The following is a 22,303-nucleotide window of genomic DNA, read 5'->3' as shown; positions in this document are numbered from 1 at the left end:
CATAAACAACTTCAAGCTTAACAACTGAATTTCATGTTATAACTTTCATCAGTTGATCATACCTTAGCATGACACAATCAAGTAATAACTAACCATGTCACGAGGACATTACTGTTTTAGGTTGAAATTCGCTCCAGGGAGGAGCGTGGCGTGACTACAACGGCTTTGTAGCAGACTAGTTCTGTTGCTGTTGACAATGTTATTTCTTCGTTTTCAACACTAAGAAGATTAACATTTGGTTCGAGAAAAGTAGTAAATTTGATTATCCTTGTTTTGATTCATTACCAAAAAAGGAACTACTACTAGGACTTAGCTCTGCTGGGGCTACGGGAAAAAGAGAGCGCGCGCGTTGATTGCAAAGACCAAAACAACGTTCCGTCTGTTATAATCAGTCCAATTCCGCTTATTTCTCCCACAGTCTTGTTTCTCTACCCTTACCTGTGCTCCAACACCACCCTGTTTTAGCCTTGGAATATCAGTATGGAATTTAGGATTATTCTTGTCTAAGGTCACGTTTTCAAGCCGATTCATGTAGTACTTCCTCAGTTGCCATGGAATGTCGTTATGCCTTGAGGAACAAAGAGAATTGATTAATGTATTTTGAGATGTAGTGTAAGGAAGACGCATACAGTATTTGCTCGAAAGAGCATCGACCTTCAAAAAAGGGCGCATTTAATAGCAATATGAACAACCTTTATTTGCATGACTAACAAACAGTATTGTAAAAGCTGCTGAAGGGCACCTGTCGCTGTTTATCCTATACTACTCAAAGGGGCAGTCATGGTAAATTGGCTTGTCTCTCAGTAGCATAACGAGATGGACCTACTCTGTTCCAGGCTTTTAGATCGTGGCCAGACAACGCAAAGAGATGCGAGCAGATAAAACTGAGCGAGGAGTTTCATTTTGGCAAAGGGGTAAGAGCGAAGAGACAGTTCCCTCCCCTCTCCCTCCTAATTTTTTATCCCCTCTCTCACTGCGTGCGGCTATCCACAATGTGAACGCCTGGAACAGGCTAAGATGAGCGTGAAAGTTATCCCACTGGAAGCCCAATGCAAGTTCGAAATATGCCGCAGCGTCCTGGCGAAACGTCCTTAGCGGCGAGGAGCAAGGAGAAACGGCAGTGTTCGCAGGCTAAGCTGAAATAGTCTTGGAATTCTGTGCAGATTTGCTAGCTTACTCCAAATGTCCAATTAAAAGAAATTCTGGACCTCCGTTACAAACTAGACTGTTAACAGTCCCCTATTTTTTCGTGAGATCGTCCAGATAGAGCGCGTCTTACCATTAATGGCGGCCATCTTGATATTTTTTACAAAGCGCTCGATCTCGACGATCTTACGGAAAAACAGAGGACTGTGAACAGTCTATCAGTCCTCAAACAATGGTTTTAATTTTGAGCCGTTGTCAGAATCGCCCATGGAGTGTTTTTTTTTATCACCTTCTTTTTTATCCACCTCGCTTTACAAAAATATTTAATAATCTTAAATAGTATCAGGGGCACCCAACGACGGTTTCCTCCTAAATACCCTGAAAACACTTTTTAGGCTACCCAGAGTATTTTTAGATCTCTAGAAATGCATTCTCAGCGGTGCTAGAAAATTTGCATCTGTTCGGTCATCCTAGGGCAACCGAAGACTTTTCGAAATTATTAGGGCTTCAGTATTACTTTCCAGAAAATTTTAGATGTAATTTAACGTTTTAAGAAAGTGACAATTTTTCTAATTCCTCTCTTCATCGCATTTTTGAATCCGAAAATTTTAGGTTTCCTTTTTCTACGAAAAAAAGCCAGACCTGGGGAGTGAAATGTGAAAAATTAAACTTCAGAAAATCGTAGGAAATTTTTTAGGAAAGCTTCGAAAATTGTACACGAATGGAGCAGTCACCTAGAAATGTTTAGCCTTCCTCAAGAAATAGAAAATTTTAGGCAATATTTGCTTCTCCGAACAGAAATTTTACAGAAAACAGTCGATGGACGATTACAGAAACTCACCGACAATCAAATTCTGTGCTGACTTATTCCCTGCTCACAGATGTCCTTCCGCTATAGAGTTTAAAATAAGACTAGAATGCGCGAGTGTGAATTGATCAAACGTCCTTTTAGTTTCTAAGGCTTCGTTTCCGGTAAAAAAAAATGAACTGAATGTAAAAAGTGAAAGAGAAATAGCGAAAAATTCAGCTTCTAATTAAATCTTCTCTTATGGTTTAGAATAAACTATTCTGGAAACTGAGAATGTTTTGATCAAAGCTGTGTAAATCGACCTGAAACTGTGCATGGAACCTTGCGTTTCCTGTATTTATCTCACCTATTGTATGGAATATGTGTGAAAATCGTCCTTATTCAAAGAGCTACACAACGAGCAAGAATGCTATTGACCGACATATTGTATGCATTGGCCTTTTACGGCGAGTACAAATGCAAAGCAATCGAGTCGTTTTTGGCCAGTGGAGCCAACGTGCATAATTTCACGTAAATTAGGAACAGGTTTGCAGCAGGCTATAAGAGAGATTAAGATTCACGTTTACGCCAAACGGCAAACGTGAATTTGTACCACGTGACGAAGTTTTCTCCTTATTTTTCGTTTACTGTATATTGTTTCCACACAAAAATAAGTAGTTTAATGCCAGTTTTGGCCACAAGAATCGTTCTGGACTGTTTTTATCTGCTTATTTTCTATTCTGAGAAATTCTCAACTGACGTTTGCCGTTTGCCGTATGCCGTAAACGTAAATCTTAATCTCCTTCGCAGCCGTTTTAAGGCTAGTCACGCAACGCTCTTCCCAAAACACTGGGGAGGAGCGTTGCGTGACGAGCCTGAAAACGGCTGCGAAATAGACTATGCATTAAGATGTGCAAAATCTCTCGAATAAATGTAAATACGGAAACAAATAAGCGACAAAAAGCCCCCTTTAGTATCTTCTGTAACTTACTCATGATAAATCTAAACTCAAATACGATCTCTTACCCGTCAACAAGTGGTGTTTCGTCCAATATCTGTTGGGCGCGTTGCATAAACGTCTTAGGTTTGTCGTCTTTCTTTCCTAGCAACAAGGCGCAAGGTACTGCTATGACGATCACAAGCACAACTACAACAGCAACGCCAATTAAAATAATTTTTCGATTCATTTGAGCTGTCTGAGGTGGACATGGATAAGATAGGAACGATAGCAATTTCTTTGCGCACCTGCAAAGTTAGGAGGATATCGAAACGCCGTGAGGGAAGTATTCGATGACACCAACCTGATACTCGCCCATTAAAGCCTTGACAAGTTAATTAACTGTCCAATTTCGCTCACATTCATTGGTTGGAAAAAATACAACAAAAGAGTTTATCATAGACTACTCAAGGTACTCAGTAACCAAATCTAACAGTCTTGTATTACTCTGGGAACAACTGAACTTTTCACCGCCACCGCCGCCTCTTTTTCTGGGTTGAAGCGCAAGTCTTGAAAACAAATCAGGAAAGAAAAGGATGTATGTGGGGTTCTTTTTCGTGGGTTATATGCTTGTTGTCTGTTTGTCCTATTCGTCGGGTCGCAGCACTCGAGCAGCGTCGGATCAGTACCTGAAGAAAGCGAATAAAATTCTGGATGAAACCCCGCTTGTGGACGGGTGAGTATTTAAAAGATTTGTTATCATCAGTCAACAATTCATCGAAAGGAAAGTTTGTCTTTCGTTCAATTCTTCACCACCTTTTGAACAAGGATGCACGTGAATTTTTACTATTTTGAGTGCATGCATCCCCAATATATCTCTTACAGCGAGGTGCCCCTGAATTTATGCATGGTTAATGTTGGCCTTTGACCCTAGGATGATCAATAGAGAACCGATTGCTTTGCGTTCGTACATTCCGTAAAGTCTAATGCATAAAATGTTATTTAAGATTATTAAATTTTTTTATGGGCGATTCCGACGACGGGTTAAAACCAATGTTTGAGGACTGAGGTTATGTACAGGTAGAAATAAGAGCGTCGGCACTATTACGTAACTTTCAAGGCGGGGGTTAGAGGGAGCGGGGGGGAGGGGCAACCCACGGGAAATTTGAAACGTTCAGCTTTTCAAATATCAATATCCCCACCTTTGAGTCCCCATTTATGAGTCCAATTCCCGTCCCTGGGCACAGGGTCCAGAGGAGTTTCGTGTGAATAAATGAATTACTTATTTAAAGTCTCACCTTGAAAAATGTCTATATCTGTCGCTTAGCACGATTAATTAGCCCAAATTAATGGAATCTTTATTATGAGTCTACTGTAAACGATTTCTTCGCTTCTTATCTGACTCAGATCGACTTTGTTGTTCGCCATTTTTTCAGAGGTTTTCGACGGGTTTTGATGTTTCTAACGACAAACACATCTCCTCTGGACCCTGTGCCCTGGGGCGAACCAATAGGCACTTACTCCACTTTATTGCAGCACTCATCATAGCCTGCTAATACATTGCAGCCGTTTCTCCTCTGTCCTCGCCGCTAGGGACGTTTCGACTAGCAAGGTGAAACGGCTGTATCCGCAGGCTACACTCAGCGTCTCCAGAGAGTAATTTCTCAGTGACAAAACTTGAAACTTTGTGCATTTCCCTAATTGAAGAAGACATATTTTAGCTAGATATTTAGCGTGGATGGCAATTTAACACACGGTCTATACTCCCGAAAGTATCTGTGAATTGTTTCACATAGTATTTACATGGATACAAAATGAGCAATGTTAGAACATGTCATCATCGAGAGGTGTTAATGTCTAAGGGCTAATGTTTGTAACGGAGGTCCAGAATTTCTTTTAATTGGACATTTGGAGTATGCTAGCAAATCTGACACAGGATTCCAAGACTATTTTAGGTATGTACGTTTGACTTATGATCTTTCTCGATATCGAAATCTTGCGGCAAGGCGGCATCAAGTGAAAACAAGTAGAAAGCATATTTTCATATGAGGTTTTGTGCGATACTTCTCTTCACAGGTGAGGGACAAAATAGTTTTTGTACTGAAACGTCGATGGGTGTTAAAAACACCATTTTTTGCTTAAAAAGCGACAAGATATTCCTAACTTTCGTTTTCCTATCCTTCACGAAGAAATCAAAGCGTTGAAACGCAGCAAATTCATCCGAATGACCACTGGGTATTTTCTAAGACGGCGGAGCACTTATCACTCATTGCCAGGTCCTCTCCACTTTTCAATATGATAGCTGAGGCTGGGGGCGTTCAGGATGAAAAAAACCTCACTCACATACGCTTCACTAAGTCAAATTTACGTGGGTTGCCCCCACCCCCACCCCCCCCCCCCCCAAATCCTAGGGCTGTCTGGGCCACCTATGAGCCAGAGCCATTATGGCTCTTGCTGTGAGTCATGGAATTTACAGCGAGGCTCGCGCAAGTCTGGAGCACATCTTGTGGTGCTTCATTAGTTGACGTCTAAAACCTGCAGTTGCAACAAACAACGAGAAGAAAATATAACGAAAACATTTGATTGACTTTCAGCTATTGAAACACTATTATTGGCCTTCGCTGGAAACCACGTTCCCGGAATAAAATTTTGGAATATTTGAGGGACACCCGACCTGGGCAACCGATAAAGTTCGTCTTCTAGTGGTTTTTCATTTAAATCACTTGAAAACAGATAATAAATCCACCCCAGGAATAGATCATGAGTATTCCATCATTTATCGGTGTACAGCTCCCCTCCCCCCCCCCCCCCCCCCCCCGCCACCCTTTCCAGCCCTCCGGGAAAAAAAATGGTGAAGGGGATGCTGTACACACGGTTTCAGGAACGTGGGCGCTCGTGAAAATCCCCACTCAGATGCGATAACACCTTGCCGAAGCGCATAATTTTTTTTAATATTTAATATGCTCAACCTCATCACGAAGGTTTCCTTTCATCCATTTCAGGCATAACGACATTCCGTATCAGATTCGCATCAAGTACCACAATAGATTCGAGAATCTGACGTTCGGGACAAACGAATCAACGTGGCATACAGACATACCACGGCTGAGGAAAGGAAAAGTCGGTAGCCAGGTAAACAATCACGTAAAAAGTTATGTTCTGGGGTCACGATCGTGGGCAAAAAACCATCTGTATCTTCTCAGGATCTCTTATATACTTTGTCGAAACAAAAACTGAATGGGATCAGTATCTGACATGTGGACTAGGACGTATGTGTAAGATACTGACCACACAGATTGTCCCACTTGCTCTACTGCCTGCCATCACATCTTAACCGATGTGATAGTACGAGGTCCGAACGCTTCTATCATTGTTCTATGCACATCAGGGACTCCTTTGTATGATCAACATCTGGCCTGGTACCGCTGCCCCACTATTAGCCAGATAAAGAAAAGATAATACAACGTCACTGAGAACGCTAAGGTGTGCGGAATGGATTGTACGCGTCTATCGGGACTCAGTATAAAAAAATAACTTAATTCCGCGATTTGGCCAAAAACTGCATTAGAGAGAACTAAATTTTGCGGAAATTGTCAAAATACTGATCGAGATTAACAAATTATTCGAATGGATCCTCGGGAAGAAGAGCTTACTCACCGTTAACTACCCCAGAAACTCCTACTTTCTCTCATCCTGGTGACTAAAGAATTATTAATATCGAGGGATTTTTTGCGAACACTTTTTTTTCGCGGGTCTTCAATTTCGCAATTTTTTTAAATCCTGGAAATTAGTGACAAAAAGGTATTTGCTGACTATCCAATTTAAAGGGAAGAATTATGTTATGTATTTCGCTGCGGAAGGAAAACGTTGTCGTGCGATCAACACGTCCATTTTATCTTGAAAAAGCTCTCGTGTTGAGGTTTCGAGCTGGACTCGTGTTGGGCTTTCGCTAGATCGTGTTGGGTTTCGAGCCACATTTCTTGGTTATAATAATAACTTAGAGAAATAGTTAGGTGGGATTCTTCAACGTACAAATGAATTAAGTACAACGATAGAAAGGTCACAGAAATGCATAATTTCTCAAAAACTGCGAAATTGTAAAAAGGTTCGCGTTGAAGTAAGTTTGCGTGCCGACGTCTCCTACTTCGTTGATTTTGGGGCTCTAGGAAAAGGGAGAGTATGTCTCTTTACATAGAGCAACAATGGAAATAGGACTGAGACGTCTGCGAGCAGGCTACGTCGCAATAACAGTCGCTGCTTAACTTCTTTATCAAAATGACTGCTATATTTTGACTTCATGAGTATTTGGTTTTAACTTATTATCATTGATTGCTAATAATGTAAGTACACTTTTCATCTTTATACTTTAAAACTTTAGTTTGTACGTATATAATATATTTGCCTCAACCAGCTGGCTAACTGTTGTGTTTTTTGAAAGATGATATTTTTACAATTAAGCAATTAAGTCTTACATAATACCGTAAATAAAGTTTCCTCCCTCTCAAATAGCCGCCCGTTCTCTAATAAGCACCACCCCCGGCTTTTTTCAGGAAAAGATACTTATTAGTCCTCCGCTCTTTTAGCCTCCCCCCCCCCCAACCCCCTCCTCTAGCCCCTCCTTTCATTTGCTTCACAAACGAATTAATAATTGATAAAAGTATTAATCAATCGCGACTGTAACAATTCCCGCCATGTGGACTGATCAATAGCCGGTTTACAGTCGACTCTCTCTTAACGGACACCTCTATAAGACGGACACCTCTGTAAAACGGACACCTAGAGTTGGTCCCTGCCTTTGCTTATTCCTTTTATTTGACTATTTATAAGACGGACATCTCTGTAAGACGGACACTTAGTGCCGGTCCCATAGGTGTCCGTCTTGGAGAGAGTTGACTGTATCCACTTCCTAGACGTTTGGATTTGTTTTGATCTTGGGCCTCAAGACCTCGAGCTTCCCTCGCAGACTTCAACATTTTTTTAAAATGGAGAATCGATACCATTTTCTAGTTGTTTGAAAAAGCAGTAAAATTGAGTAAGCCCCACCTCTCAAATGAGCGCTCCTCTCTATTAAGCCCCCACCCTCAATTGCGCCCATGAAATAATTAAGGCCCGCGGGAGGCTCAATAGAGGATTTGCATGATAAATAAATACATAAATAAAAGCTCCTTCACATTTCAGTTCTAGCATTCCTGATCCCTATCCGTTGACTGTCTCCATTTTCTCTAGCCGTGCCGTCACACAAAACGAATTTTCATTTTCAGTTTACACTCAGTGTTTTTATCGCAATAAACTAAATTAGATCTCTCAAACTACCCTCGACTCTTCTTAATGAGTGTTCTTTAATACCGGTTTGTTAGGACCACATTTTCGATGTGGCAAATTCACGCACCCCTTTCAGAATAATATTCTCGATTTCCGCTTCTCTTTTCCCCTAAAATCCCGAATCCTGGCATCAAATGAGGAAAATCCCAGATCCCGGAAAACCTATATATAGGGACCTTCCTTTGTATCATCAGTGTTTCGTGTCCAAATAAACTAAGTTGGCATTTCTAAACCCTTGCAGTTTTGGGCAGCTTACGCTCCATGCAGTGCTCGGCTGAAAAATGTTGTTAGAATAGGCCTTGAACAAGTCGCAGTTATCAAACGGCTGGTGGAAAAATATCCGAAGGATCTTGAGTTCGTCACAACGGCTCAAGGCATAAGGGATGCTAAGAAGAATGACAAGATTGGCTCCTTGATTGGACTAGAGGGTGGTCACATTATTGACTCAAGTCTTGGCATGTTGAGAATGTTCTATAAACTTGGAGTGAGATACATGACCCTGACTCACTCGTGCAATACTCCATGGTAATTTTATTTATGTGCACATGTATATTGTAGTTAATGATTATGTGACAAATCAAACAGATTCCTCTTTAAATTCGTAAGGTTCAAAAAGGCCTCCATGCGAGAAGCATACAAACCCAAAGATGTATTTGCAGCAACAAAACATTGCTGGAACGTTTTCTAATATTATTAAGAAGACTAAATTAAGGCTATAGTAGCGATAGCCGTATGCAGTTGTCTTTCGCCATGAACGAAGACAAGAAAGAATAAATTGCTACCTGAAAAGTCAGGCTCAATTTTTTAAGTTTTGTTATAACATGTTGGATAAACTGCTAAAAATAATCCCTTTTGCTTCCCTTTTAGCCCTTTGGTGCGTTTGATGTCGTTCGTTTAAAAAAGAAAAAGTTCGCACCCATAATTTTACCATTATTCTTTCATTCCTATCCACCATGTTTAAATTCTAGATCCCAGAGCACGGTTTGCCAAGTTTTCATATAAGGATGATTGGGGAGCAAGGGTTGCGCAGTGGTGAGAGCACTCGCCTCCCACCAATGTGGCCCGGGTTCAAATCCCGGCTTGGACACCATATGTGGGTTGAGTTTGTTGTTGGTTCTCTCCTTTGCTCCGAGTAGTTTTTCTCCGGGTACTCCGGTCTTCCCCTCTCCTCAAAAATCAACATTTCCAAATTCCACTTCGACCAGGAATCAGGTAGACGAAGAACCACTACGGGGATGTGCTACCTGCAAATCGTTATTTACTTATTTATTTATTTATTTATTTTTATTTATTTATTTATTTATTTATTTATAAGGAAATGTATGACAAAAAAGTTGTATAGACGGAGGGTTCGCGGTACGAGAGGACATCCCTGGACTATTCCGTGACTTTTGCTTTTGAATCTATAGGGCTGATGCATGGAAGGATGAATCTGGAGAAGTCCATAATGGTCTGACTGAATTTGGAAAAGTAAGTTATATCAAGAGAGAATAATACTAAGGACAGAAAGGGAATCTTAGGGCGTTGGCCGGGATATGTGAATTTCATTTAAACTGTAATGAAACGAAAGTCTTATTCCTCGAACGTCCACATATTTTAATCGATTGTTCGAAATGTCATCAAGTCTACGCGTGTCTGCCTCATAACCAAAACAATGCAGAATATTGTAATAGCGAATGTAATTCTCTATTGAGAACACTGAATAAAAATTTGCGGACCTTTCCAGACACCAACTTCCGATTAATTAAAGCATTTTAAAACTGGTTTAAAAATAAATTTGGTCCCGGAAATTCACATATTTCAAGGGCTGGACTGGGCGTTTCTCTCTCTACCCCATTTCTCTCTTGGTTGCATTAAAAGAAGGTGCAGTGTCCAGCATGTCATTCGCATGTGGAAAAGAACACAATCGAGAAAATAGAAATAGAACCTGCGACGTTTTAGGTAACGGGTGCTTGGCTGTTCGATCCAAATGAGCAAATCTTGTGGCAAGTTAGTTCTCATTCACGAGGGTAGGTCTGACAAATGTGATGGCAAGTAACCTGCTTATTATTATTATCAGAAATATCCAATAAGTTTTGTGTGGTACTGTAAAGAAGGGAGGGTGGTATTTAATATCAAACGAGAAAATCAGTCGTCGATGACGCGAACAAAGGCAATGAACAAGACCTCGTTGGGACTCGACATCGTGAATCTGATAGAAACCAAAGCTAGACTGGCCTTGTCTGCGCCCGGATTAAAGTTCGAATGCCTCCTAAAAATAGGCCCTTTGCATTGTTCCTCCAATCAATAAAGACATTTCTTATTCTGAACTGATATACTCAATTATCAGTTTCGGGCTCGTGAAATAATACTACTCATTAAATAACCTTCACCAGAAAATGTTGAACTCCATCCCAGCTGTTGCTAACCTTTTTAATGAAGCCCCTTAGTTTACAATACAAAGCTAAAGAAGTAAATGCCGTCGTTATTTTAGCTGGTCGTGCTTGAAATGAATCGACTGGGAATGTTAGTTGACTTGTCACATGTGTCCGTCCATACAATGAATGATGCACTTGATACTTCTAAAGCCCCAGGTATGTTAGTCTGCTCGTAGAGTGCGAACAGGCTCACTTGTAAAAGTTTTGAGGATATTTTTGGCGGCGTAACTGCCAGCGCGTGAAGAAAAGTTAGCCTGCTCGCGGGCTATCTCTTTCTCGCCCCATTCTTCTCGCCGGCTTTGCCGGCTCGCGGAGCCACGAACTCGTACAATTGAGCCTGGTCGCTGGCTAGTCTGTTCATTATTTTATATCAGTAGATTCAAATGTTTAAATATCCGCCGCACCTGGTAAAAGAGGCGGTCTAATGTTGGGATCTTTTGCTATGAAAATCTTGTCGTCTCGGTTTCTCTCCTTACGTTATTTTATCTGTAGGGTACTCGTGTTATTTCTCGACTGTTTCCCGCAAATTTTATCTTGAACGGTTTTATTGTTGTTCTCCCTGCAGGCTAGTCTTCTCCTTAATCTTTGGCTTCCTTTAGTGGTAGCCCAGATACCTTATTTAATTTGCTCTACATTTCAAATGAGGCAGAAACTACATCCATATCTCAGAAGGGGTTCGGACTCCTCGTGTGGTTTAGACAACGTAGTATTCGTTATCAATTCTTTTTAAGAAGACGAAAAGCTTATCAGTAACAGGAAATTAAGAAGAGAAAAAGCCAAGTTAGTAGGAAAAGAAGTGAGAAAACAGAGCTGTGATTATGGTTTGGACTTATGTATAATGATTAATGTTAAGGACTGACTTAGAATTAGCTTTTATTTACCGTTTTGAAAAATTGTATTTACTGTTTCTTTTTACATTCACACGTCCGCTGTGTGATTACGATAGGCGGATGTAAAACTACCTTTAATTGGCGACGTTTTATGGAGACAATACTTTGCTTTCCCTTTTTTCAACCCAGGTTCAATTTAGTAAAACTTTTACAAGGTAATTTACAAGTTTATTCATTTTTTTAGGGTCTGAAAACAATAGCTACACTTTTAAATCACACTTGAAGAAATTTTATTAAATTGACCCCCGGATGAATAAGAATTAAACTCCAGTAAAAACTGTCTTCATTTGGAAAATTTAGCGAGGCTACATAAACTCGATAAAGTTTGCCGAAACAACGCTAATTCTTTTTCAGTAATGTTTTCGATGCTGTCGTCGTTGTGGCTGCTTCAAGGCGATGTTACACGGGACGATTCTCAACGACGATTTTTTGCACAATACAGCGTTGCAGTGTTGGAACAATGTTGCAACCATTTGAGCCAATGTTGTAACAATGTTGCAACGCTGTGTTGCGCTAATAATCGTCGTGGCGAATTGTGTACTGTAACATAAGTTCATGAGACGGTAACCTACCTAATATATAACGCACCAGTGCTAACTTAACTGTTGTTATTCCAGTGATTTTTAGCCACTCATCTGCTTTTGATATTCACTGTCCCCATGGCCGGAATGTTCCTGATACTGTTCTGAAAAGAATGGTAAGATTTTGGTTTTGTTCTTTGTGCCGTGAGGTGTGGTGTTTCCTGGTGAACTCAATCGAACGTTCGGTTACACAACTTAATCCAACTTAATTTAGTCTATGGATTGAGTTCACGGAATTGAGTTCAGCAATCGAGTATAATATCGAACAGCACTTTTTCGACTTTGTTTGTTAACAGAATTAAAATATGCATGCTGACTCCGACTATTATGGTTTAAAAAGTTAAATCCATTAATATGTCATTTCCTCATCTCTGTTGTAGAAAGATAATAAAGGCGTGGTCATGGTGAATTTCTACGATAAATACATCAGATGCACAGCTAATAAAAGTTTACCAGCAAATTTATCGCATGTGGCAGGTTTGAGTCTATGAATAGCGAGTTAAAGCAACAAGAATGCTGATTTCCCACGCGGACATGTTTCTTCTCATGGAGCTTCTGCGTGAGACTGCGAGTTTAAAAGCCTTTGGTTTTGTTTTGTTTTGTTTCGTTTTTCCTGTAGTGCTTATGAAGTTATCGAATCAGACAACTGAAGGGGAGATCTGAGAAGATAATCTTTTTATTTTTCACGTCAATGACGTAACTTAGGCCCGGTTCAAACGCCGATCTTTTCATGAGCCGAAGCTAATTCGAATTAAGGCCGACCCAAATTATTCAGACGGGCTAAATAGATTCAGACGCCGATCTTAATTCCATCCAAACTAAATTCAAAAGGAGAAAAATGCTTATTTCGGTCAAACTGCTTACAAAATAGTTAAAATAATTTATCCATTAGGTTCGGTACATGAAAAGTTCGTCGTCTGAATCAAAGCCGTTCCAAAGTCGCTCCACAGGTGAAATTCCCTGCTGCGCTAGGCGAAATGAACGGCTGAGCCGTTCCAAATTGAGTTCGGCTCATGAAAAGTTCGGCGTCTGAACCGGGCCTTAGAGTTGAAATAAAAGCCTGGATCGAAAAATCATTTTTTCCCTAAAACCTATTAGACCCAGACTTTAAACTACTTGAGTTTGTTTAAAGTCACCAGGAAATATATAAATAAATTTAAATCTACTAACGTAACCAGACTGGTATTTCAGTAAAAAGTTGATTTCAAAGCTGACTTAAAGTTGAATTCGTTTTGAAAGCGTTCTACATTTCATTACAGACCATATTGATCACATCAAGAAGGTTGCAGGAATAGATTACGTGGGCCTTGGAAGTGATTACGATGGTGTCCCAACGTAAGTTATGTAATACTTATCACTCAATAGGGAGTTTAAGTTAAGCATCTTCGACAGCGGCAGCGACGGGAACTTAAAACAATGTGTATGCAAACTTTTTCAGGGACAACAAAGTGTATGCAAAACTTATTCAACTCCAGAGAGTTTGTCTACCTTTAGTTTTCCAATGGAATTCAGCAAGGCAGGTTGAACATCGCGAATTCTTTTGAAAGTTCTTTTTCGTTTTCATTGCATGCTGTCACAGTCGTAGTTGGTTAAGCTCCCCTGCCAATTTACTTGTTTGATGGTGTAGATGGGTGGTGAAGATGCGGGATAAGCTTTTAAATTACCTTCAGTTGACACTTTTTAATTTGTTTTAAATGTTTATCTTCAATATTTTTACCGCAAAGAGTGATCTTGAAAACCCATCTTCAGTGCTGGTGAGTCGGCCAGTTGCAAAGGACTTTACGTCAGGAGATGTATGATTCAGGCTTTCATACAGCGATCGAGAAAATTAGTGCGCAAAACGCGCGGAGGCCCTTTTCCCAGGTCACGTGCATCAGTATTATTTCCTCTTGAACTTATTTGCACAATTTTTAAAATGCACAAGTTATTGTTGTTATTATTAATATTAAAATTATTATTATTATTATTATTATTATTATTATTATTATTATTATTATTATTATTATTATAATTACTATTATTTTCGCGACGAATGCACAATCTGAGAGCCTGTCGTGGAACAGCCTACCGGGTATAGGTTAAACGTACTTTGCGTACTAACATTGTGGACGTCGTGTCTTCGTGTGAAAATGCCTTATGATGTTTGACTGCTCTTTCGATGTCATTACAGCTTACCCCAAGGCCTGGGTGATGTAGCAAAGTTTCCCGATCTGATTGCTGAGCTTCTTAAGAGAGGTTACTCTGAAGAAGAAGTCAAAAAAGTCGTTGGCGAAAACCTTATTCGAACCTTCAAAAAAGCAGAGGAGGTATACCGCCGAGTCAAATGTTTCTCTAGCCTGCGAGCAAACTCTCCGGGGCGCTCTGGCGGCGGGGCAGGAAAAGGAAGGAGAGCTTGCAACTACGTCTCTAGAATTTAAATATCTGCACCATAAAGTGCTGAGATGACATTAGAAATGACGTCATTACCCTTAGCGCGTGTCGCTTCAATGTTTGTTTACATTCGCGCTCGTTTCCGCGTTCCGCTTCGCTCAGTCGACGGAGAGCCACAGGGGAATTGGAGGCGGAATTCAAATTCCAGAGAAGCAAGCTTTCCTTCCTTTTCTCGCCCCGACGCCAGAGGGCCCCGGAGAGCTTGCTCGCAGGCCAATGTTTATCCATGTAATATACACTAGAGTCCAAAAAGTAAGCAGTCCTTCGTTGGGGTAAGCATTCCCCTCGTAACATTTAAAAATCCTCTTTTACGTGCCTCTCCCCTTTCTATAGGCCTCCTTTTTATAAAGGAAGAAGTGTTTTAAGCACTCTTTTAAGCCCCTCTCTCATTTAACCCTGTAAGCCCCGATATCCACTTACAAATTCTCCAAACTGGTCTCCATACATTTCCCTTAAGAATTAGTTGAGAGAATTTGATTATAGATCAAAGCATTTTCGCCTTAGTGATCATTTTATTAACTCTCATAACCTTTTTTCTTGGTAAAATATGGATATTGTTGGGAGAAAATTGATGTTGGTCACTATTAGGACTTATAGGGGTTAAGCCGTTCACCCTCCCCTTTTTCACAAAAGACAAAAAGACAAAATACCGACTTTGTTTAGAAGTATAATTATTGATTAATGACTGCACATTTCATGTGAATGATCAAAGTATTGTCCAATAGGACATTTCCGAGTTTCAGAAACCGTCACTTTCAAAGCGAGGCCAAGTGGAAAACCTTTTTTTTATAATCATTCCATATAAAAGACTTCTCGCTTAGAGGATTAAAAAGGTGTATCACTTAAATCGCTATGCCAGAAAGTCATTTTGCTGATCCAAAAACTCCAGTTTGCTTCTTCCTTTTTCTTTTCTATAATTTAAAACGCGCCTTAAGTATGGATATTATTTTACTCTTAAAAAACTGAATATAGATTAACAATTTCAACAATTCTATCAACCGTACCGAAACGAAAGAGAAGAAAAGACAAAACATTTATAACCTTAATATTACTTCCCATCTTTTGGCACGCAGCCGTCACATAGTGAAAGCCACCACCCCGTTGACATCATTTCCGTCCTGACTTCTTCCTGTTATAATTTGTTTCATTTCAGGTTGCTCAAGAAATGCAAAAGAAAATGGCTCCCTACGATGAGTATCGCTTCTTCGCTAACATCCCCTGCCGTCCAAACTACGGCGGTGGCTTGGGCGGTTTTGTGCCTTATTACAACAGGACCATCGTCGTTTCGCCGTTTAAAATTTAAATAATATAACCTTGGTAAACCTCTCATCGGTGAGGTCACTAAAACGCTTTTGTATTATAGTTTTTTAGAAGCAAACGAAAGAGAAAGTAAATAAACATTTAACATTTATTGTAGTTGGCAGTAAATGTTCCAGTTTATGAGAAATGTTGTTATACGACCGCCACGCAGTTCAAAATAAAAAAAAACGCGAAAGACAGGCGGAAGCAAGGCTTTTCGAGCCCCACCGCGCTCGACGCCACGAAGATGACGGCAGTGAGAGCAGCAGGATCTAAAACAAGCAATGTACTTGATTTCTAAACTTTGGTACATTTTGTCTTGCTGTTCTAATATTTACATAACTTGCATCAAGGAAGCTCTCTCTGTGTGAGCTTGAAAGTAGAAAAAATTTGAACAATGAATAACTCAAACCCGCCTTCGAGAGGGAAACCAGAGCAGAGATGTCTCCCGCAATTGGTTCTGGCATTGTTACTGGGGAAGGGCTCTTCAGCCATTGGTCTATTTTTTTTCCCGAGTCCCTAGTAACAGCGAGTAACAGCCCCAGAAGTCTCTGCGAAAGTTAACTTGGCCCAGTTTTCCTCTCGATTCTGAAGTGACGAATAACGCTAATCACGTACGTCGCTTGAAACTTTAGAAAATTCACCCTCGTAATGTTTGCTCTATGAATTCAACGACCTCGATGTTCCCAGCTTTGTAAGCTATATCCAGCGGTGATCTCCCTTCGGAGTTTAATCCTGTAACGTTAGCGCCATATTTGAGCAAGAGCGCTGCAACCCTGATGGAATTACAAGCCGCTGCGACATGAAGTGGTGTGTTCCCCTGCCAGTCCAGGGCTTCTGCCTCGACTCCACGGTCCAATAAGATGCCACCAATATCTTCTCGGTCCGATTCGGCTGCTCGATGAAGTGGAGTGTTGCCTTCGTTATCCACAGCCCTGATATCACAGCCATAGCGAATTAATAGCTCCGCTGTGTCGCAGGTCCATCTTGACCTGGTGAACCTGCAACAGAAACGAAAACGAGGCCCAAGGTGGAGTTCAACCAACTCATTTCATAATTCGTTTGTATTGATTAGATAGTGTTATTTTTATTAACCAGAGGTAATCATTGATTACGGATCCGTGTTCGCCACTCACGAAAAAATTACGGAAAAGAAATCGAGTCTAAAGGAGTACAGTTTCCCGGCCGGAGTGCCCCTGATAAAATTAATAGGGGCGGCTAATTTGCAGTCACCCGCGATAGCTAGAAAATTTCTGATAGTAGGGTTTTTTTCCCACTAGATTCCGTCTTAATTAGCTATGCTAAACCAGATGTTCCTGTATAAATAAATATAAAACTTTGTCGAAATTTCTAACTGATAGCTGAAAAGTCTTCCGAAAAACGAACTGATAACTGAGATTTGAGCACCCCATCCACACCCACAAAAACACATTTGGTTAATTTTTCAATGTACTAAACAGGATTTAATGACTGGGGACTCTAATACTTTGGTGCCCTACTGGAAATGAGACCACCATGATGGGCGCGGTCATCCGAGACACGTGCAGATGAAACCGATTGAAGAGCGAAGGCTGTATCTTCGTCCTCAGTCATTACCGAGCTCGTCATACAAGGCGACATAAAAGTGTCCCAGTAATTGTTCTCATTGTGTTATCTTGAAGCATGTTAGGCTAAAAAAAATTGCGAAGCACTGAGATGAAATGAAAATAAACCAACTGAACTTACAAAGCAAAAATAAAGTGTACGGCGAAATAATTTCAAATTCTGACTTCATTACAATGACACGAATTCGAAAAATTCATTACGGCTATAACAACAACACAAGCCTGCTGATTGACCTGATTGAGGTTGAACTACGTTCGCAAATACAGTGATCTGCTCCATTGTCTCACAGGCCAATTATCTGTCACTGCCCTCGGAATTAGCAACCAAGCCGGGTCTGCTCTCCTTTGACAAATTATGACAGTTTCAGAACTCAAAATCGTTGATAAAACTTACATGTTTAAAAAATAATTGTTCCTTATTACGCAGACTTACTTTGCCCTGGATCTTTCACACTTGACAGCAGAGATAAGATGAAGAGGTGTGCTTCCCTGGTTGTTCAGTGCTCGTACGTCTGCGCCGTTTCTAAGCAACAATCGTACTGTTGTGGGATCAGTGATCCATTCTGCCATCAGATGAAGAGGGCCATTACCATCAATATCAGTCATTCTGACGTCACATCCCTTTTCGACCAATAGCGCGACAGTGTGGTATTTCCAAGCGCACCTTCTGCAGCCGTGTGCGCATTCACACTTGGCGGAGACCGCTTTAAGGAGAACACTTTCATTTCGATTGTTTGTTGCGTCTATTTTGGCGCCAATTTTTAAAAGGAGTTCAGCGGTACTTCTGTTGCGATGATTCACTGCTAAATGAAGCGCCGTGTTCCCTTCGTAATCCTCCTCGTGAACACTGGCACCTTTCTGAATCAGAGATTGACAGATCTTTCGATTTCCTTTCAGCCCTGCTGAATAGTGTAAAGCAGAGCGACCCAACGTATCCTTCATTAGTATATCAGCATTGTTATCAATCAAGAACTTCACAATAGGTTCGGGCTTGCGAGAGAACCTTATCGCTCGTATAAGAGGTGTACATCCCTCATAATCAACAGCGTTTATTTTACTGTCATGTTGAATAAGCTGTTCTACAAGTTTAATTGATGAGCACTCACAGGCCATGTGCAACTCGGTTCGCCCCTTAGGATCAGTCACGTCAACTTGGCTTCCAAATTCAAACAACAGTTCAACGATGGCCAAGCTTGTTCGGTCGTCGCTTAGAAATTTATGAAGATTAGTATAGACGTTATGAAGTGGCGTGTACCCTTCTCCGTCCACTAGGTTAACATCTGCTCCACGCTTCAGTAGCAAGGAAGCAATCTCAATATGTCCTTCACTTACAGCTAAACAAAGCGTCGTGCGATTAGCGCCGTCTCGCGCATCGACGTCACTACCATATCTTACTAATACTTCCGCCATCTTAATATCCCCGTAAGAGCAAGCAATGTGTAACGGTGTCTGACCATCGCAGTCTTTGGCCTCAGGATCAACACCCTGCTGTAATAGCATCTCGGAAAGCGTAGTTTTGCCGTTCTGTGCGGCAATATGAAGAGGTGTTAACAGACTTTCATTTGCAGCGTTTAGCTCAGCGCGATGACGTATCAGCAAGGCCACTACGTCATCACTACAATATGCCACAGCAAGCGCCAGCGGCTGATCGCCAGTCACTTCTTCAGCGCTAACATCTGCGCCATTTTGGATTAACATCTCGGCAATTTCTACGTAACCCTCTTGAGCGGCGAAATGTAACGGAGTTTTTCTGTTTATGTCTTTTGCATTTACCTCTGCTCCTTGATTAATCAGTTGCGTGGCTGCTTCTTTCTGGTCATAGATTACTGACATGAACAACGGTGTCTGCCCTTCTTGATCCCGTGCGTGCACGTTAGCGCTTCTTTCAATCAGTAGCGTTACCATCGCAACCAGCCCTTCCTGTGCTGCATAATGGAGAGCGGTTCTTCCAAAAATGTCATGCGCATTGATGTCACTGCCATAGCGTAGCAATAGCTCAGTGACTTCTCGGTGATTGGAGAATGACGACAAAAACAGTGGTGTCTTGCCAGAGGCTCTGGAGTCCACATTACTTCCTTTCTGAAGCAGCATCCGTGCGAGGTCAGTGTAACCTTTCACAGCTGCTAAGTGAAGTGCAGTAAATCCCATTTGTTCCGTAGTGTGAACACTGCTGCCTTGCCCCAAAAGAAACTCCACCGTCTCGTAATGACCTTTCTCTGTTGCTAACATCAAAGGTGTGTAGCCACTGGATGATCTTGAATGAACACTGGCGCCATGCTCAATGAGGATTGCCGCTGTCTTTGTGTGACCGTGCTGTGAGGCGAGATGCAACGGGGTCATTCCTCTGTCAGTGACGTCACTCACGTGAGACCCAGCCTCTATCAACAGCAACACAGTTCGCGTTCGACCATTTAAAGCCGCGTAATGAAGCGCTGTCATTTCGTTTTTATCTTTAGCGTTTGCATTAGCTCCTCTATTGATGAGAACTTCAGCGAAAATTGGTGTATTACGAGCAACTGCCAGCATTAATGGTGTGATCTTGTTAGCGTCAGTTGACTCTTCATTTGGGTCATAGCCTAGTTCAAGAAGTCGCTTGACATGCTCCAATTTGCCTCTTCTAGCCGCGATTAACAATAATGACCTAGATCGAAATTCCTGAAACATACTTTGCAGGAGATTGTAAATCTTTTGGTGTTGGCTACCTTGGGATTCAGCAGAAATTTCCAACGCACTTCGCCCTGCACATACTGCATAGCTTTCAGTAACAATGGATATTGCAATGGCGTTGTCGAGTTTCCCTGGGCTGTAGCTTGTGATTATTTGGACAGTTTCTAAATCACCTTCTATACAGGCGGCGTGTAGTAGGCTCAGTCCACTGGGGCAGCTTGTTGCCGTAGCGGCCTGGAAAGCTAATGACCGTAAAGTCGTCTGAAAAGAAAATTTGAAAAAAATAAACTACTAGGATGTTTGATCATTCCTAACTCGATGAACTGTTTACTTATACCTGAAGCGTCGCGAGTCTTGGACTCTCAATACAGTCGACCGAACCTCCCATAAGCGACCATCCAAAATGCAAAGAATTGGTGGTCGCTTACAGGAGGTGGACGCTTACGAGAGTCGGACCGCAAAGGCGATATTTTTTAGGCAACCCTAGAAACGAGTGGTATATTTATTCTAAAAAATAATGAAAGTTTGCTTTCCCCTGGAAATTGCTGGTAGTTTTATTGACAAAATCATTAGCTATTTTATGTGACAGTTCATAAACGAAAGTGCACTTATAAAATAATTAGATAACGCGCGTTATAAATTGTGGTTAAAATATTTTACCTGTGTACATGACCTCTTGTCCCTAAAACGTCTGAAGAACAAAAACTTAACTTCTTAAACTGAAAACTGGAAATCTAAGTCTTTTTCTCAAGGTAATGGTTAATATTGTAGTTATCGAGCAAACTAATAAACACAGTAATAGACGTATTCGCCCTGGTAAAAGATAATTATGTAGACAATAATGACAGCCAAAGAATAAATTTCATTTTGTCTATTTTTACAATGTACTACACTGTTTAGCAAGAACATGTGTCAAGTGGTCGCGTACCGGAGGTTGAAAACAATAGAAAATTCTACAACTGTCAGCCGAATTAGGTGGTCGCACGTGAAGGTTCGACTGTAAAGCCTCTAAAAATGCGTACGTTTACATGTAAAAGCAAACATTTGCTTCGATTTCATGCAGGTAGGGATAGGGCAGTTAGTACTTTTTTGTTTTTACATCTACTGCAAAATATCTTGGCAACGGCGCTAGCAAGGGGAAATGGGTAGGGGTAATCCCTCAAAAATCTCTAATCAATAAAATGTCTTTTCAAATTCACCTACACATCTTGGTGCCAGCCTTGGAATGCAATCAGTTTGGTTTACACACATCTAACAATGTTTGGCACAAGCACCTCTACTAAAAGAAGTCTGGCAGCAAGAAGTAGGGTGTCGGCTCCTGGCCGCATTCAAAATTGCACCTGTCAAACGGTCTTTCTCGAGTCACCTCACAGGGGGATCTACTTCCAGAACTTGCACCACCGAACCAGTCGTACCAGTAGCCAGAAGAGCTCAAGAGGGAATTTGATCTCATCCTTTTTTAATCTGAATAATTAACAAGAGACTAAGGACTGGACTACGTGTAGTCGCCCCATTTTCCTCAGGGGGAGAGTAAAGCGAGCGACAAGGGCGGAATACGCGAGGACGGGTGAAAATTGTCTCCGACGTGACTCGCGCAGGGGTCATGAATCCAGTTTGGTCTTGTCTGTAAGTCACGTTACACACTGTGGTTTCCTTGAGGTATTTTCTAGCCTGCTTTGCTGGTGGGATTGTTATGTGCGTTCGCGAGGGATTTCAATTTGACTTGTTCCCAACTTCTCGCGGCTTCCGGGTTCGCCGCCGAAAAAGAGCACTCCCCCGGTATAAATTTATCGCAGGTTACGTATTTTAGGCTTAATTCTGATTATTCTAGTCGTGGATTGATGATACTAAATTAGTAGTATTTTAGTTTTTCCCGTTTTCGATCGGTAAAACCAAGCTTTCGAAAGGACTCGTTGTAACACACATCAGCCGGATTGCGTGACAGTTAGCAGTGGTGAACAAAATCAGACCATTTTGCAAAAATTCAAGTTATTTAAGTCTGGGAAACTAAAGAAACAAAAACAATTAGGTGATATACCGTTAACTCTCAGAAAATAAAGGCTTTGCCTCTACTACCTCTAACAAACTAGCTATACGAACTGAAGGAAACATTCGGGATTCGTGCTCACCATCTGGGCATCGACTATGATATGATTTCCCTCCATGCTGAGATGTTTTTAACTTCTTTGAGGTTGAGGTCCAGGATAGAAAATGCTGTTTGCT

The 22,303-nt window shown here is 41.1% G+C and overlaps 3 protein-coding genes across 3 annotated transcripts in view; 1 reads left to right on the top strand and 2 right to left on the bottom strand.

Moving 5' to 3' along the window:
* LOC140928511 (dipeptidase 1-like) overlaps positions 1-3,202 on the bottom strand; it is an 8,626-nt gene extending 5,424 nt beyond the window's left edge. The window contains exons 1-2 of the mRNA XM_073378269.1: positions 2,960-3,202; positions 439-568 (exon numbers count right to left, since the gene is read on the bottom strand). Coding sequence (XP_073234370.1) covers positions 439-568; positions 2,960-3,120 — 291 coding nt within the window. The 5' untranslated portion in view covers positions 3,121-3,202. The remainder of the gene's footprint in view (positions 1-438; positions 569-2,959) is intronic.
* A 192-nt stretch (positions 3,203-3,394) lies between these two features.
* The window catches only part of LOC140928510 (dipeptidase 1-like), a 53,919-nt gene continuing 35,010 nt past the window's right edge, over positions 3,395-22,303 (top strand). Inside the window, exons 1-10 of the mRNA XM_073378268.1 lie at positions 3,395-3,606; positions 5,873-6,002; positions 8,434-8,717; positions 9,602-9,662; positions 10,666-10,765; positions 12,117-12,196; positions 12,461-12,557; positions 13,340-13,415; positions 14,251-14,386; positions 15,664-15,815. Coding sequence (XP_073234369.1) covers positions 3,467-3,606; positions 5,873-6,002; positions 8,434-8,717; positions 9,602-9,662; positions 10,666-10,765; positions 12,117-12,196; positions 12,461-12,557; positions 13,340-13,415; positions 14,251-14,386; positions 15,664-15,813 — 1,254 coding nt within the window. The 5' untranslated portion in view covers positions 3,395-3,466 and the 3' untranslated portion in view covers positions 15,814-15,815. The remainder of the gene's footprint in view (positions 3,607-5,872; positions 6,003-8,433; positions 8,718-9,601; positions 9,663-10,665; positions 10,766-12,116; positions 12,197-12,460; positions 12,558-13,339; positions 13,416-14,250; positions 14,387-15,663; positions 15,816-22,303) is intronic.
* On the bottom strand, positions 15,864-22,245 carry LOC140926124 (uncharacterized). Its single transcript, XM_073375917.1, has 3 exons — positions 22,210-22,245; positions 17,847-20,341; positions 15,864-16,810 (listed from the first exon to the last, which is right to left on the bottom strand). The coding sequence occupies exons 1-3, from the start codon at positions 22,243-22,245 to the stop codon at positions 16,450-16,452; spliced, it is 2,892 nt and encodes a 963-aa protein (XP_073232018.1). The 3' UTR covers positions 15,864-16,449.

The sequence above is a fragment of the Porites lutea genome, chromosome 2 (assembly GCF_958299795.1).
Source record: "Porites lutea chromosome 2, jaPorLute2.1, whole genome shotgun sequence".
NCBI lineage: Eukaryota > Metazoa > Cnidaria > Anthozoa > Scleractinia > Poritidae > Porites > Porites lutea.
Note: the sequence above shows the minus strand (reverse complement) of the source record. Positions and strands in the feature narration are given on the sequence as shown.